Source organism: Seriola aureovittata, chromosome 20, assembly GCF_021018895.1.
Source record: "Seriola aureovittata isolate HTS-2021-v1 ecotype China chromosome 20, ASM2101889v1, whole genome shotgun sequence".
Lineage (NCBI taxonomy): Eukaryota > Metazoa > Chordata > Actinopteri > Carangiformes > Carangidae > Seriola > Seriola aureovittata.
The window spans coordinates 13,222,424-13,237,860 of record NC_079383.1 but is presented as its reverse complement, the minus strand read 5'-3'; the positions used below and the strand labels follow the sequence as shown (position 1 = coordinate 13,237,860).

The window sequence follows — 15,437 nt, the reverse complement described above, 5'->3', positions numbered from 1 at the left end:
AGCAGAGTATCAGCGACTTCAAGCTCAAGCCAGAGAGGCCCAAAGGCTACAGGAGGAAGTTCTTAGAACCCGAGAATCATTAACAAAGCAACTTGAACAACGGCGACAAATAAAGAAGAGAGCTAACGATCTGGAAATAGCTAAGATGGTTACATCTCTTCTTAAAGAGAAAGCACAAGAACCAGATAGTGCAAGAGCCTCTGCTGCCCATTCAACTCATTCACTAGCGACGGCGGCTCTGCCTCCAGAGGTTCAAGTGGCTCAGCCTCCGGCGCCACCTGTGGCTCTGCCTTCGCCACACGTGACTCCGCCGCCAGAGGGTGCTGTAGCTCCGCCTCCGCTCCAGGCGACTCCACCTCCAGTGCAACACGTAGCTACGCCTCCGCTTCAGGTGGCCCCGCCTCTTCTCCCAGCGCAACGCGTGGCTCCACCTCCAGTGCAACACGTAGCTACGCCTCCGCTTCAGGTGGCCCCGCCTCTTCTCCCAGCGCAACGCGTGGCTCCGCCTCCCGTTCGAGACACAGCTCTGCCTCCTGCTACTCAACGTGTAGCTCCACCTCCAATAATGCTGGCTTCATCTCCCTTGCTGCAACTAGCTCATCCTCCTGCAACCCTACCTATTAGCTCGGTGGCAGCAAACTACCATCAGCCGAATGCCTTCAATCCCCCTGTACAAACACTGTCATACGCCACTCCAGCTTTGACTCAACCCAGTCCACAAGTGCCCAATGTTTCCCCAATCCTCGCCTCGTCCTATGGCATCCCGAAACCGATGATCCCCATATTCGAGAGTGGTAAAGAAAGTGACTTTGCCCTACTGAAGATGGCCCTTGACAACTTGTTAAATAGCCATCAGCACCTCAATGAGCAGTACAAGTATCAGGTGCTCCTGGGACACTTGAAACTTCATAGTGCACTCCAACTCGCTAAAGCATACATGCATGACCTTAAGCCGTACACCATGGCTATGCAAGCTTTACAGGAAAAGTATGGTCAACCCCGCCAGCTTGTCCAAAGTGAATTAGGCGCAATCTTGAACGCCCCAGCCATCAGGTTTGGAGACTCTGAAGCCTTTGATGAGTTCGCCTTGTCGATCCAGTCACTAGTAGGCATGCTTAGGACTCTGGAGGGACAGAACGGCTACGAGCTAAGATGTGGATCCCACGTTGACCGACTGCTGAGTAAGATGCCGCCAAGTTATCGCGATGGATTCGTAGAATATTGTCTGAACCAAGGCATTCTTCGGACAGGAACTGACCAAACCTATACTTTACCAGATCTGAGCTCCTGGCTACAGATGAAATCTCAGGCCAAGCGCATCGCAGGTAGAGCAGCTTCACTCTACCACTATGAGGCTCCAAAGCCAACCAAAGGGGACCAACGTCCTCTCAGTAGACCAAAGGAGAAACCCACAGCATTCTTCCTGACTGCTAGTGATCAGCGAGGCTCCAAAGGACGGCTTGCCCAGCCTAGGCCTTCATCCAAACCTCAACCATACTGCCCACACTGCAACAACAAAGAACATTTCTTAAACGGTTGCCTCAAGTTCAAGGCGTTGACCACAGCACAGATGGTGGATTGGTTAACGGACGGGCAACGGTGCTGGAGGTGTGGACGACCTCACAAGCCTGACGTTTGTACCCTCAAGCGACCTTGCAATGTCTGCAAGGAGCAGCATCTGACAATACTACATGATGCAGTCCAGCAAACACAGAAGAGTGTGCTGATGGTGACTGCTCCCACGACAAAGGTGTACTTAGATAGACCAAACAGATCCCCCAAGGTGATGCTGAAAATCGTGAAAGTCCTACTCCACAATGGGAACCGAGTCTTAGAGACTTATGCAGTTCTGGACGATGGCTCTGAGCGAAGCATCATCCTGCCATCAGCTGTCCAACATTTGAACCTTACTTCACATCCTGAAACGCTTACCATCAGGACTGTTCACCAGGACGTAGTGCAGCTGCACGGCGCTTCAGTGACTTTTCATGTATCTTCCCCCATCAAACCTGCTGAGAAGCATCACATACGTCAAGCATTCACATCTGACAATCTAGGTTTGTCAGAACACTCTTATCCAGTGTCAATCCTCCAACGGAGGTATAAACACCTCCGCAACTTACCTCTGCCTCCCGTCGACCATGTCCAACCTCTGTTGCTCATCGGATCTGACACGCCTCATCTTCTTGCACCTATAGAGCCGGTGCACTTGGGCCCACCAGGAGGACCCATTGCAGTCCACACCAAACTTGGTTGGTCGCTCCAAGGTCCCACCAGCACAGAGCACATAGCTTCATCCGAACAGCAATGCTTGTTCACTGCAACGGTCACGCCTACCTGTGAGCTCCTAAAGAACGTAGAGCGGCTATGGCAGATCGACACTCTCCCCTTTATGAGTGAGAAGCAAGCAACTCGGTCAAAGCAAGACCAGCAAGCCCTGAACCTTCTTCAGACGTCCACCACCAGGGTCACTGTTGGTGGGATACAAAGATATGCTACGCCATTGCTTCGTCGAGCCAACTCTCCAAACCTTCAGGCTCCTATGGAAGCAGTGTTACCTAGCCTCCGAAGTACAGAGCGGAGACTTGCCAAAGACCCAGAACTAGCCAAGGTATACTGCCAGGAAATCCAGAAGCTCGAGAAGATGGGCTATGTAGCAGTTGTGCCACCAGAGGCAGCTATGTCAACCCCCGAATCCTGGTTCATCCCTCACCATATGGTGCGGCATAACAACAAGAACAGAATAGTCTTTAACTGTTCTTTCCAGTACGATAGGAAGTCCCTCAACAACCTTCTCCTGCCCGGACCTACTTTAGGCCCATCGTTGCTCGGAGTCCTCATTCGGTTCCGGCAGTATCCAGTGGCAGTGAGTGGAGACATAAAGGGTATGTTTCACCAGATACGCTTGTTGCCAACCGACAAACCAGTTCTGCGTTTCATCTGGCGGGGGATGCAGAGGACGGAGGAGCCAAAGATCTATGAATGGCAAGTCCTACCGTTTGGCACTACTTGCAGTCCTTGTTGTGCCATCTACGCCCTGCAGCGGCACGTACAGGAAACCAACAGCGACCTCGCGGACTGTGTCGAGCAGTCATTCTACGTGGATAACTGTCTCCGCAGTACACACTCAAAAGAGGAAGCTAAGGACCTGGTAGACAGGCTGTGCCAGCTACTCCACTCCGGCGGTTTTGAGATACGCCAGTGGGCTAGCAACGTTCCAGCTGTCATTGAGCATCTCCCAACTGATGTACGGTCTGAGAGCAGTGAGCTATGGCTCTCCCAATCCAGTACAGACCTACAGGAGCCAACTCTTGGATTGCGATGGGACTGCCTCCGCGACTCACTGAAGTACAAACACAGACCAGCTGAGAGAACAGAACCCACGTTAAGGACTGTTTACAAGGTACTTGCATGTCAGTACGACCCGTTAGGGTACATTGTTCCATTTACAACAAGAGCCAAGATTCTCGTCCAGGACCTTTGGAAGGAAAGAATCGGTTGGGACGACCCAATTCAACCACAGAGCCTGCGAGACAGATGGTTAACATGGGAACAGGAAATTCCTGACCTGACTCAGATGGAAATCCCAAGATGCTATGCACCAGCCTCCGCAGACTCTCCTACATCTATCCGAGATCTCCATATTTTCTGCGACGCTTCTGAGAGAGCATACGGGTCTGTTGCTTACTTGCGAACAGAGGATGATCAAAAGGAAATTCATGTTGCTTTCATCCTAGCCAGATCCCGTGTGGCACCAAAGAAGCAACTATCCATCCCTCGGTTGGAGCTGAGTGCTGCGCTCACTGGTGCTCAACTAGCTCGTGTTATCCAAACGGAGCTCACCTTACCTATCAGGAAGGTCACACTCTGGTCGGACTCCACAACAGTCCTCCACTGGATTCAGTCAGAATCTTGTAGTTACAAGGTTTTTGTGGGCACTCGTGTGGCCGAGATCCAGAACCTTACTGATGTGAGCAACTGGAGGTACGTGGATAGTGCCAATAACCCCGCTGACGACATCACGCGTGGCAAGACCTTAAAGGAATTGTCCCGACCACATCGTTGGCACCAAGGCCCTGACTTCCTTCGATGTTCTGAGGATCATTGGCCTATCAGTCCATCAGTCTATCCAGAGCCAGAGGATAGTGAACTGAAGAAATCCTCTTTCTGCGCACATGTGACTGTTGACCCCTCTCTTCAGCTTCCTGATGTCAGCTTGTTCTCTACATGGAAGGACCTCATGCAAGCAACAGTGCGATCCCTACACGGGGCGGCTGATCCAGGCTCCGGTTCGTCCGTTGAGGCAGCTGATTACATCAAAGCGGAGAATCTCCATCTAAAGCAAGCCCAGTCTATGTCATTCCCAGAGGAGATTAAGGCTCTCATGTCAGACCGGCCCCTACCATCCCATAGCCGGCTGGGCTCACTATCTCCTGAGTACGATAAGGAGACAGGACTCCTTAGAGTCGGTGGAAGACTCCGAAGAGCTGAACAGCTAGAGACAGACGCAATCCACCCGGTCTTACTAGACCCAAAGCATCCTCTGACTAAGCTCATCATCCAGGACTTCGACGAAACGCTCCTGCACCCTGGACCAGAGAGAGTCCTGGCTGAACTGCGTCGCCGCTTTTGGATTCTGCGTGGTAGGGAAGTGGTCAAGAGGTACCAAAACAACTGTATGCATTGTCAGTCATGGCGAGCCAATCCTTCAGTCCCTAAGATGGCGGATTTGCCACCAGCTCGTCTACGGCTGTATAAGCCACCCTTTTATTCGACTGGCGTCGACTGCTTTGGACCATTCACGGTGAAGATTGGACGACGAACCGAGAAACGCTGGGGCATAGTCTTCAAGTGCATGACAACCCGGTGCGTGCATTTGGACCTCCTTGACAGCCTCAATGTTGAAGCTTTCTTGATGTCATTGCGTCGCTTCACAGCCAGAAGAGGCAAACCCTTTGAGCTCCTGTCCGACAATGGGACAAACTTTGTTGGTGGAGCTAGAGAGCTACGTGAAGCCTTTGAAGCGATGACTCCTTCTCTAAAGGAACAGCTGGCAGAACAGCAGATCACCTTCTGCTTCAATCCTCCCAGTGCTCCCCACTTTGGTGGAGCATGGGAGAGAGAGGTAAGGTCTGTGAAGACTGCCCTCAAGGTTGTTCTTAAAGACCAGACTGTATCTGAAACTGTGCTCCAGACAGTGCTAGTGGAAGTGGAAGGCATCTTGAATGCTAAGCCTCTTGGTTATGTTTCATCAGACATAGCAGATCCGGATCCCATCACACCTAGCATCCTGCTGATGGGACGCTACGATGCCTCACTCCCTCAAGCAGTTTATGACCTAAGCAACACCCTTGGAAATCGCAGATGGAGACATAGTCAAGTCCTTGTTGACCACTTCTGGTCCAAGTTCACTAGTCACTACTTGCCTACTTTGCAGAAGCGACAGAAGTGGCAGAAGGATGGGAAATGCCTCATGCCAAACCAAGTGGTGCTCATTGTGGATCCCCAACTCCCAAGAGCTTCATGGCCCGTCGGTAAGGTGACGGATACTTATCCTGGAGCTGATGGGCGTATTCGGACCGCTGCTGTGAAGGTCAAGGATCGGACATACATTCGACCAGTAGCTCGCTTGGTCCAACTCCCCAAGCTAGAAGATGAGGAAACCAAGGACTTACTTACCTGAGTGACCTTTCTACCTTGGATTCGACTGTCAATGTTGACAGTCGGGGGCGGCTGTGTTCGAAAGCCCACATTGTTCAAGTGAGATTTATGTGTTATATAGTGTGTTTGCATAGAGAACTTATTTTTCCCACTTTATCGAATGCGTCTCAGTTTTACCGACGTTCCTGAATGCACCACCTGTGTGCATGCTTCTGCTCCGTTAGTGTTCTCCTTTCTTCCATGCGGTCAAGAGCAGACAGTTTTCCTTCACCTCATGCAGCATTAGCTATCCTGATTCCCTGTTTTCCCGCTGTGTGTAAATGAGAAGTGGTGAGTGTGATTATTAGGTTATGTTTAATGATTATTATATTATTGTTTGCACAACTAATATTATGCTAGTGCAGTATTAAGCTAGTTTACTGTTTCTATGATAGTAAAATGTTTGTTTATTTTGTTTGTATTATTGTTGCAGACCACAGCTAAATAAATGAAGGATACTTCAATCTGACTGCCTCCGTGTTCTCTTACCAAGACACATTATCCCTACCTTGCCGCTCTTATACAACCAGTTTCCTGGAGAACCCATATCTCCTTTTTAGTCATACTTAGTCACAAAAAGGTTATCAGCACAGCATCCGGTCCCAGCAGAAGCACCAATCCATCAAGCTCAGACACCATCACCCAGAATGAGAATGCATGAGTGATTTGAGCAAAATTGGTTCATTCACAGTTTGATTTGTAAACTTTCCTGCATGGCAATTTCCAATGTTTAGACTGTAAAGGAAGAGAATACTGTATATATAAGGGGATAACTTCCTCTTTTAAAGCAACATGTCTAAATTCTGGGAAAGGTAGGAGCAAGGTGAAGAAACATCATCTATAAAACAGTCGAATAAAAGAGAAATGTGAAAAATGAAAACAGTTATACAAGATACATGAAGCATTTTGAGGGTCGGTACACCTCGTTTGATTAGTCTCTACAATACCACAATTACCAATTAACAATTACCAGATAGATTGTCATGACATTATGTACAGACATTCATGGTTCCCAGGGGAAGAATCTTACCGACTTTGGTGATCCCCTGATTTTTTTTTTTTTCTTCTACATTTCTCTTTAATTTATGATACTTAAAGCATCATCAGATAATCAAAGTTTTAGTGACCTTATTTATGTAAACTAAGTTGCACTTGTTGAAGAAACTGTAAAGAGTTTTGTTTCTGTTGTTATATCGCTCATCTAATCTTCTCTGGGTGCCGTGTCCTGTAGGGACATCAGGGGGCATCTCTGTCTGGAGGCATCAGAATGGATGGCTGTGATGCGCATCGAATAATTGCTGATGCTATCCTGATATCGGGACGTAACTCGGGGCAGACACTAAGATGGCAGACGGCAGAGCTGTAACCGAGAGGTCAGCTAATGCACTTTCGGCCAGGCGCTCCCTCTCTGCTCAAAAAGGGAGAGATGCTGATGACCTCATTGGATAATGATTGCGATTGTTTATTCTCGCGTGCACGTGTACATCAGGGCAGAGCGGGTATTTGTGAGTGCAGGTGTTTGCGTTTCTAAATCGAGAGGCTGAGTCGCTTCCTGCCCCCCCTGCAGTCGTGTATCTGCCGACTCTGTGCACCGCCAGCAGACTACAGGAACATTAGCAAAGAGCAGACATGCACCTGACTGGGCATAATCAAGCTCTGCAACGCACGGACCCCAGCAACGCTCATCTTTTAAAGGCCTTTTATAGTCACTTTTTTTCCCCTACAAAGACTATTCCGCATGTGCTCTTTCGCATACATAGTTAGACATGTGCAGTAGATAGAGACAACACATGGCAGCTGTAGTTTAAATTTTAGACTCTCCACATGCATCTACTACTGACATCAACTACAATATTTCTAGGAGCTGTTTGCCCAAGGACTAGCTCATCTCTGGGCCCAGCTGACTTTTAAAATATGCAAACAAATCTGTTCAACAACCAAGTCCAAGGGGAAACTATCAAAATATGAAGAGTGAAGTTATACCTCTAAAATCAGCAAGACCTTAAAACTTAAAAACTCAATGCTTCCTGATTTAAAAAAATAAATAAATAAAAAAAAATAAAAGTTCAAAACTCCATTCCAGTAGAGAGTTTGAATGATATTACTCAGCAATGTATTATTTCCAAACAAAAGCTGAATCACCACACTCCTCACTGTAATTTTTTTGCATAAAGCTTTGGGTGAAAGCATTATCAATACTCAAAGGGCACATATGTTCTTTGGCTTACTGTCTAAGCTTTGTTTAAGCTCTTCTCTCTATGGTTTTATTCCGAGCTCCTATTTATAGCCATTGAATTTGAACCTGATCCACAATGTCATGAATTGTTGATGTCTGTTTTTCTGTTAGGGGGCAAGAGTCCAGAATTCTGCCAAGAATCTGGGAGTGAGAGATCGCACACCGTCATCAGTCCCAAGGTAAAACTGCAGTCACGTCCTGTCCATGTGGGCTCACGTCAGCCTATTGAATTAAGGGGCCTTAACAGGCTTTGCATGTAATAGCCGATTATCTAGACATCAAGTCTGTGACTATTTTTCAGTGTTGCATATATATGTTGTCATATGGTAATGTAGTTGCAAGCAAGAACTTTCTTTCTTATTGGTGCTTTCAGGGGCGTTCTGATTTGATGTTTTGCTAGTCTGCATTCAAATCACAAATGTCTGAACACATAATTACTAAGTCACACTGTGTTTGTCACTGAAGATGGAAACAAGCAGTAAGAAACGCCATTTTTTGCTCATGTGTATATTTTCAGGATTTGAAAATTCGGATCAACATTGATTAGTTTCTGTTGACTCTTGAATCTCGGATGGTCAGACCTTACCTGAACTCACCATGAAGGAGTTTTAAAAACAGCTCCTGCTCTCAACCAGTCCATCATTTGGCTGTAGCCTAAATTTGAAATAAAGTAGTCTGAGTGTTCACTTAAAGGTATTGAAATACATTTTTAAAAGTTGCAGTATGCTTTAAACTACTGATACAAAGTGTCCATCACAGTGTCTATCTCTGTGTAGTCAACTGAATCTGGCTTTTTCAAAAGTGCATGTATTTGTGCAGTTGAGTAGCTGTGTATGTGCTTTTTGTGCAGGGCTGTGGCCAAATGGTTCCATTAGAAGGGAGCTCCCTGTTCTCAGTAGCTCCAAGACGAGGACAAGGACTGCCTCAGCCATTTGGCTGTGACATATACGCTTTTGTGTGACAGGCAGCCCTTTTGAACCTTTTAGTGAAATTGACAAATACAATTAAGTAGCGGGATGATTAGTGTTGAGACATTGTGGTCGCAGAGCAAAATTGCTGCACTCTCACTAGGTTTATGTCATAATTGTTACAGCATGAGTGAGTGCTGTAGAATATGTAAGTGTGCTTTGTGGGTCATGAGATATGCTGGTTGTTCATAAGATAGAGATTCTCACCCTCACTGATGTGTAGATAAAAGGGGCGGTTATGTGTGAGTTTACCCAGTAGCCATGTGATGCAAAGTGAGTCCCTTCAAAACCAAAAAGATGTGAGTGATGCAACTGATTATTTATTTAAAAAAGTAGAGCTTCAATTATGATGCAAGAAATGCAGCTGATAATGGAGAAATTTGTACTGAGGTGGAGAAACACTGATCAATTATGAATTACACAAAATCAATTATTGCTAAAGTAATGTTTTCTGTTCATTAAGGCAGAATATATAATTCTTGACTGTAAGATGTGCACTGCTAGGATTAGATTTTTCATGGACGTTATATAGATGCAGGCTTTCATACAAATGCCAACAGCCGTAACTACTGCACAATTCATGTGGCATTTAAAGCACAAAGTGTATAACCACTATACACTTTAGATTTTATATTTATAAAAACTGTCCTCATGAATGTTACCAGGCCTTAGTATATACTGTTTACTTGGTACCAACACTTGTGAAGGTGAAACTAAACTTTGAAGTTATTTTTTACTGTTTGAACATAGTTAATGTTGTTTGACTTTGTAGTGCAAAGCTGGATGTGCACTACTAAGGGTAATTATATCTCCATCGCTGACATCTTTCTTCTTGAAACTGCAGCTACATCTGGTTACATTTCCTTTGCAGCTAACAGAATTTTGTAGGGAAGAGAAAATTCTCACTGCTTGATCATTGTGCAGTGTTTGTGGTACGATATATTGGAATGTAAATAAATACCATTTTTGGATGTGTGTTTTCTCTGATCAGGTTGTACAAGCTGTGCCTACCTCCACCCCCAGATGGGGACCCATAATGCATTGCATCCAGGAAAATGCTGCAGAAGTCCCGGAGTCCCAAGCATTCTGCTCTTTAAGTCGTTCCTCCACCCATGAAGAATCCACCTAATAAAAATCAGTTATTGAACATTTTTATATGTTCAGTATAGCTGCCTGAAGTGTAAATAGAAATTTGAAAACCGTAAATAGTATTTTTAATACTTTATATTTTTCACTGTTGTACTTTATACATATTTTGAAATTCTTTTATTGTATAATGCATCTGACAAGATGTTTCAAAGTGAGAAAACTCGAATGGAGTTAAATTAGCTCATTGAAATGGAATGAAGCCCATCAGTTCACTGTCTGCGCATTATGGGCTGAAAATTGTACTTGTTTTCATGAGGGACATTTGCATTTTATGTTATTAGTTTAATTTACATATGAAATGAACAAGATAATACTGATGAAAAGGAGATTGGATGTAATTTGGCATTGTATTTGTTCAAATTAGCCAATAATTTGTCTGATTGCTCTCTCACTTGTATGCTTTATCCTCTCTGTCAGTATTTTGATAACCATATGAAAGTGTGTTTTGTAACATTCCTCAACATGATTTTTATTCGCTTGTAAATATAGAAATTTAGCAAAAATATGCTAAAAGAGTCATGCTCTTGTTTCCCACTGATTTTGAATTTCTATAACTGTTATATGCATGCATATAAAGATTTTCAATGATTTATCAGTATTAACATGTAATAGGTTTTTGGAAGTAGAGCTATGAGATATATTCTGTTATTTTATATTGACAGTACTCAGGATTAAAGTGTCTCTCTGTGTTACTTATTATTGGATGTTATCATTGTAGAGTTGATAACTAGCTCAATACTATGCAAACAACCAATTGATAATAAACTGCATCAATAAGCTCCAGTAGTGTTCCTGCATATATAATGTAGGTATGTCTCCGTTTCATCAATGTAAAAATTATGTTCAACTTTTGCTGCAGGTTTTCCTCAAAACACTACAATGTTGTCATGTAGAACCCTATACAGTATGTAAAAATATATTAAAGCTGTTAACAGTGGATGGACACGTGTAGTTTTTGCTCATGCAAATGACCCACACCACCAATATACCTTTAGCTCATTAGCTTTGTTTTTTCTATAGTTAACATGTAGCTTAATACTTGCTTCATGCTAAACACTCCTACTACATTAGTATTTTCTAACGATTCTTTATTGTGGTATACTCATGCTGTTGTTTTACCTTAAGTGGAAGAAGAATTAATTCTAGATGAAACAGAAAGACTTCACTCTCATCTTTTCTCACGCTAATTAGCAGAACGAGCTGCACCTGCTTAATCAGCGTGAACGTGCACGTGTTGCCGCGCATTTTATTAGCGTAAAATTTGCTCTCCTCGTCCAGGTGGATGCATTACAAGACACATAATTGCGCTGAGCACAGAAGAACACAGCGGGCTAACCAGAGCTCGTTGGATAAATGGGAGTGGCGGTGGCACATTTAACACCGGCAGCCAGTGAGCAGAAGATTTGTAATCTCTGTCACAGAGCTGTTGTGCCATTGGCTTCTACCGGAAAGCTGCCGCCAGAGAGTCAGTGAGGCGACAAGCTGGGGACGGTCCCGGGCTGAGTCTCCACAATGAGCCGGGCTCAGAGCCGCCTGCTCCGCACTTGACGCAACCCGTCTGAACTTACCGTGGCTCCACTGCAGCCTCACTTGATGACATTTTTTTTTTTCTTTTTTTTTTGCACATTTTAGTCGCCGAGACGCCCCTTGAAGGACGAATGACACCGACTCACCCCATGATTTCATCCTGCTAAAAGCTCTTGGCGAGGCACAACAGTTTCTTCATGGCGTCTCCACAACAGTCAAGAATTCAGTCGTATCTGGAGAAGAATAAAATCGGACCCTTGTTTGAGGTGAGTGTCCAAATTCATTTAACAACTCTGAACTTCTTGGATGCCAATTCAAAGGACCGTCGCTTTGCACCAGACAACGTTTATCAGCTTTAATTTATAGTTTGTGCTAAATGATGAGCGCACATCTGCAATGGGTGCTGTCACACTGGAGTAATTGAGGACACATTAAACTGTATTATTCCTCCGTATTATACACTTGTACTGTAGACGTTTAAGCAGCCGCCTGATAAAATGGAAACCCGTTTATTTGTCTGCACTTTTGTGTCAGGTTTGTCTTTAGACTGAAACGTCCCACTGCGCTCCCTTTTTTTTTTTTTTTTTTTTCTTTTTTTAAATGAGATAATGGAGTGCAGAAACACATAGAGGAATACTGGCTGCTGTGTTTGCCCTCACATTTTCATGTTTAGCCCTTCCAGTGATTTACATTTCAAAAGATGATGAAATGAGATGAGATGATGTAGCCTACCCTGCAACTGCCTGACTCAACACTGTCACAGTTTGTTGAAGTTGGGGCCACTCAGGGAAGCCAGTTGTAGTTCATATTTCACACAGCTAAGCATATGGCTACAGAAGATATAGCCCAACTACTTGCCTCTCTGTCTGTTTGTCAGTTAAGGGATCTATGTGTTCATCCTGGGGTATTCTCAGTGTGGCATTGAGGCAACCCAGGGGAGAACATGACTTCATCCTTTTGTTTGCTATTGGATTTAGGCTATTGCTGAAAGCAGGACTGCACAGGTGTGAATAATAGTCAGAGCAAAGATGGAAAGACAGACAAAACATTCAACTGTGTTTAGGGTTCAGATGCAGCCGATCTGTCATTCTCAGTTAAACAAGAATGACAACTGGCACGACACCTGTAATATCACCATCACCGTGAGAAACGAATGGGGATACAGTAGACGTGCTCTGTGTTCGTGGCAAAGCAGTATTCACATGCACATGATGCGTTTTGCAAAGTGCTGACGTTTCAGTTCTGTGCCTCAGCTGGATATGTAGTAGCCACACACACACACACACACACACACACACACACAAACAAACATGAACCGCATGTTAAATGGATATGAGGGCAGTAACAGAGGCTTGTTTCAGCACCGTGGACAGAGAACATCATGCCTAACATGCATTTAACCAGTGAAGAAGATAGGAAATCTTATTGTGAGGCCGCAGCAGTCACTGAGGCTAAACTGCACAATGATAGTCCTCTGTGTGCTCTCTCTGTTTGTTTTTCCTCCCTCCATCTTCCTCTTCCACCTGTCTTCCCCTCTGCTCTCTGCTTCAGTTCTCCTGCCTGTTTTCTCTTTATTTTTTTGCCTCTGTGCACAATTAAACTGTGTCTCCTTCATCTTACATTTGAAGATGATTAAAGTGCTTTGTGTGACTTTAAGGTGCTGCTTGTGGTGCTGATCAAATAACACCTTTGTTCCAAAGATCAGTGGGCTCATATGCTAAAGCTTGTACATGCTTGTCCTTAAGATAAATGTAGAGTTTTTATTCAGGCCAACAATGACATGGATCATTGCTGCGCTTTTCACAGTATTTAGACAGTGGATGGTACAGGGTGGATTTGCAGGGGAAACTGACAGGTTTTTGAAGGTAGTGAGAAAGATGTATAGTAAGAGGAGATGCCTCTCTCCTCATGAGAAAATGATGTATCTGCTACCCTGGTGTTGCGCTTGAAATACCTTGGCCATTTCATTGTTGTCGCAACGAAAACCTATCCATGTGATTTCAGGTGTGAAGACACAAGTTTTTCTTTATTGGAAGAACCCAAGAGAGGGGCTGGAATTCTTCTTGTAACTTTCTTTCTGATCAGATGTAGAGAATTGGTGCAGCAGATGTAATCATACGGCCGTTCTGCTGTGCTGCTTAAACAAAAAAGACCTCACTGAAACATTGATTGCCATTCAGACATGAGTACAACACTTGCTGGTAAAATGCATCAATTGAAATGGCACAAAAAAACTTATAATTATAAGAGCATAATGCAGCAATATAAGCATTTTCTATTATCCATGGTTGCAAAGTGTAGTACAATACGCTGTACATAACATTCTAAAATGAACAGTATGATGGTCTTTGGTGTGATATGGTGTGTATTATTGTAAATCCCAATGAGATAATTTTGTGATTTGGGGCTCACATGATTTGAGTTGGCTTACAGCACAGAAACCAACATGATGACCAGTAACGATAATAAAATGGCTTTAACCTGAACCAAAATCAATGATTAAAGGATATAGGCAATGCACTGCATGCAATACAGTGACACCACACTGCGAGTTTCTGCAGCAAATGACATCATTTCCACAGCAAGAATAAATGGATTGCCTCCTACTGATCTGGTTGGTTTCCATGTGAGCAGAAAAAACGCCAATCTGTAAAAGCGTTATTCATTTAAAAGGTGATCTTACTTTAGTTGTACAATAATTGCCTAGATATATTTATTGAGTAGCATTAACAAGTGCCCCCACAATATTTAATGTACAAGTATGTAATGTAGCATTATGTATGTGCATCTCAGATGCATGAATGTTAAAGAGTTTGCTCTCTGTATCAAATTAACACCCTGGGTTTCTTACTTCATGTTGCGTAAACACCCCCACAGTGTAATCAATTTCTTTACCACAAACTGTTCTTTCTCTTTATTTCTCTCTCACACTCATCTGCAAAGCCCCCATCACTTCTTCCTCATAGACAGCACATAGCTGCAGCATTAAAGCGTCTGTGTAACAGGAGCGGGGGTTCATTTACTCACACTGATGAGACACAGCTTATGATTTGCCAAAGAATTGATTTTCTTTTTTCTTTTTTTTTGCTCCCCACTCACTAATGAAATGGTTGCTTTGCGGAGATAGCACGCTGAGTCAACACCAGTGGAATATTATCTAAAAAGTGAAGCTGCCTTTCATAATAATTGAAGTAATTGCACCCCAGATTGTTGTCATCTACTTGATATTGATATTCTTTTCAAACACCTACTCTTTCTCAATCACTTAATAGTTAAAGTACAGCTTGACCTCTCATATGTGTCTGTATTGTCGTGAGTATAGACATTAAAGCAAGTGGAAGACCACATTCCTTTGTTATACCCTGTGTGATACTAATAGTAAATAGATACAGCAAGCATATGTGTGTTACAGCCTTATTGCAACATACAAAGGATAAAAGTCACCCGTGTCTGACATTGTCATTGCAACAGAATTACTTCAATTGTATGACAGAATCTGTGGAATTCCTTATTCTTTGTATTATCAAAGAGGATCTGCAGGATTTATCTGTAAACTTCTGACATTTAAACTTTGTGTAACAACACCAGTGAGTAAAAAAAGGAGCAGTCTTTGCCTTTATCACAGACGGTATTAAACTCGCCGTGATGTTCCTCCCTGCTGTGATCTGTCAATCATATCGAAAGCAATATTACCGCTCTATTAGAAGAGTGAACTGGTGGGTCATGTAAGTGTAGTTTAGACCGAAAAGTGTCACTGGATTGAACTGAAATTGGTTAATAGTCAAATGTTGAGTTATAAAAGTGCACTGTGGAAGAATTGGTGCCATTGTTCATGACAAAATCTGTATTTTTCTTTA

The 15,437-nt window shown here is 43.8% G+C and overlaps 2 protein-coding genes across 4 annotated transcripts in view; both read left to right on the top strand.

Moving 5' to 3' along the window:
• Nucleotides 1-10,992, top strand: part of prex2 (phosphatidylinositol-3,4,5-trisphosphate-dependent Rac exchange factor 2) — a 97,692-nt gene extending 86,700 nt beyond the window's left edge. Inside the window, exons 40-41 of the mRNA XM_056364122.1 lie at nucleotides 8,048-8,115; nucleotides 9,896-10,992. Of these exons, the coding sequence (XP_056220097.1) occupies nucleotides 8,048-8,115; nucleotides 9,896-9,941 (114 nt within the window). The 3' untranslated portion in view covers nucleotides 9,942-10,992. The remainder of the gene's footprint in view (nucleotides 1-8,047; nucleotides 8,116-9,895) is intronic.
• Nucleotides 10,993-11,391: 399 nt separating this feature from the next.
• c20h8orf34 (chromosome 20 C8orf34 homolog) overlaps nucleotides 11,392-15,437 on the top strand; it is a 56,863-nt gene continuing 52,817 nt past the window's right edge. For 2 of the 3 annotated variants that reach the window (XM_056365033.1, XM_056365032.1), the window contains exon 1: nucleotides 11,392-11,846. In XM_056365033.1, coding sequence (XP_056221008.1) covers nucleotides 11,778-11,846 — 69 coding nt within the window. In that variant the 5' untranslated portion in view covers nucleotides 11,392-11,777. The remainder of the gene's footprint in view (nucleotides 11,847-15,437) is intronic. The other variant, XM_056365031.1, reaches the window with a different exon arrangement.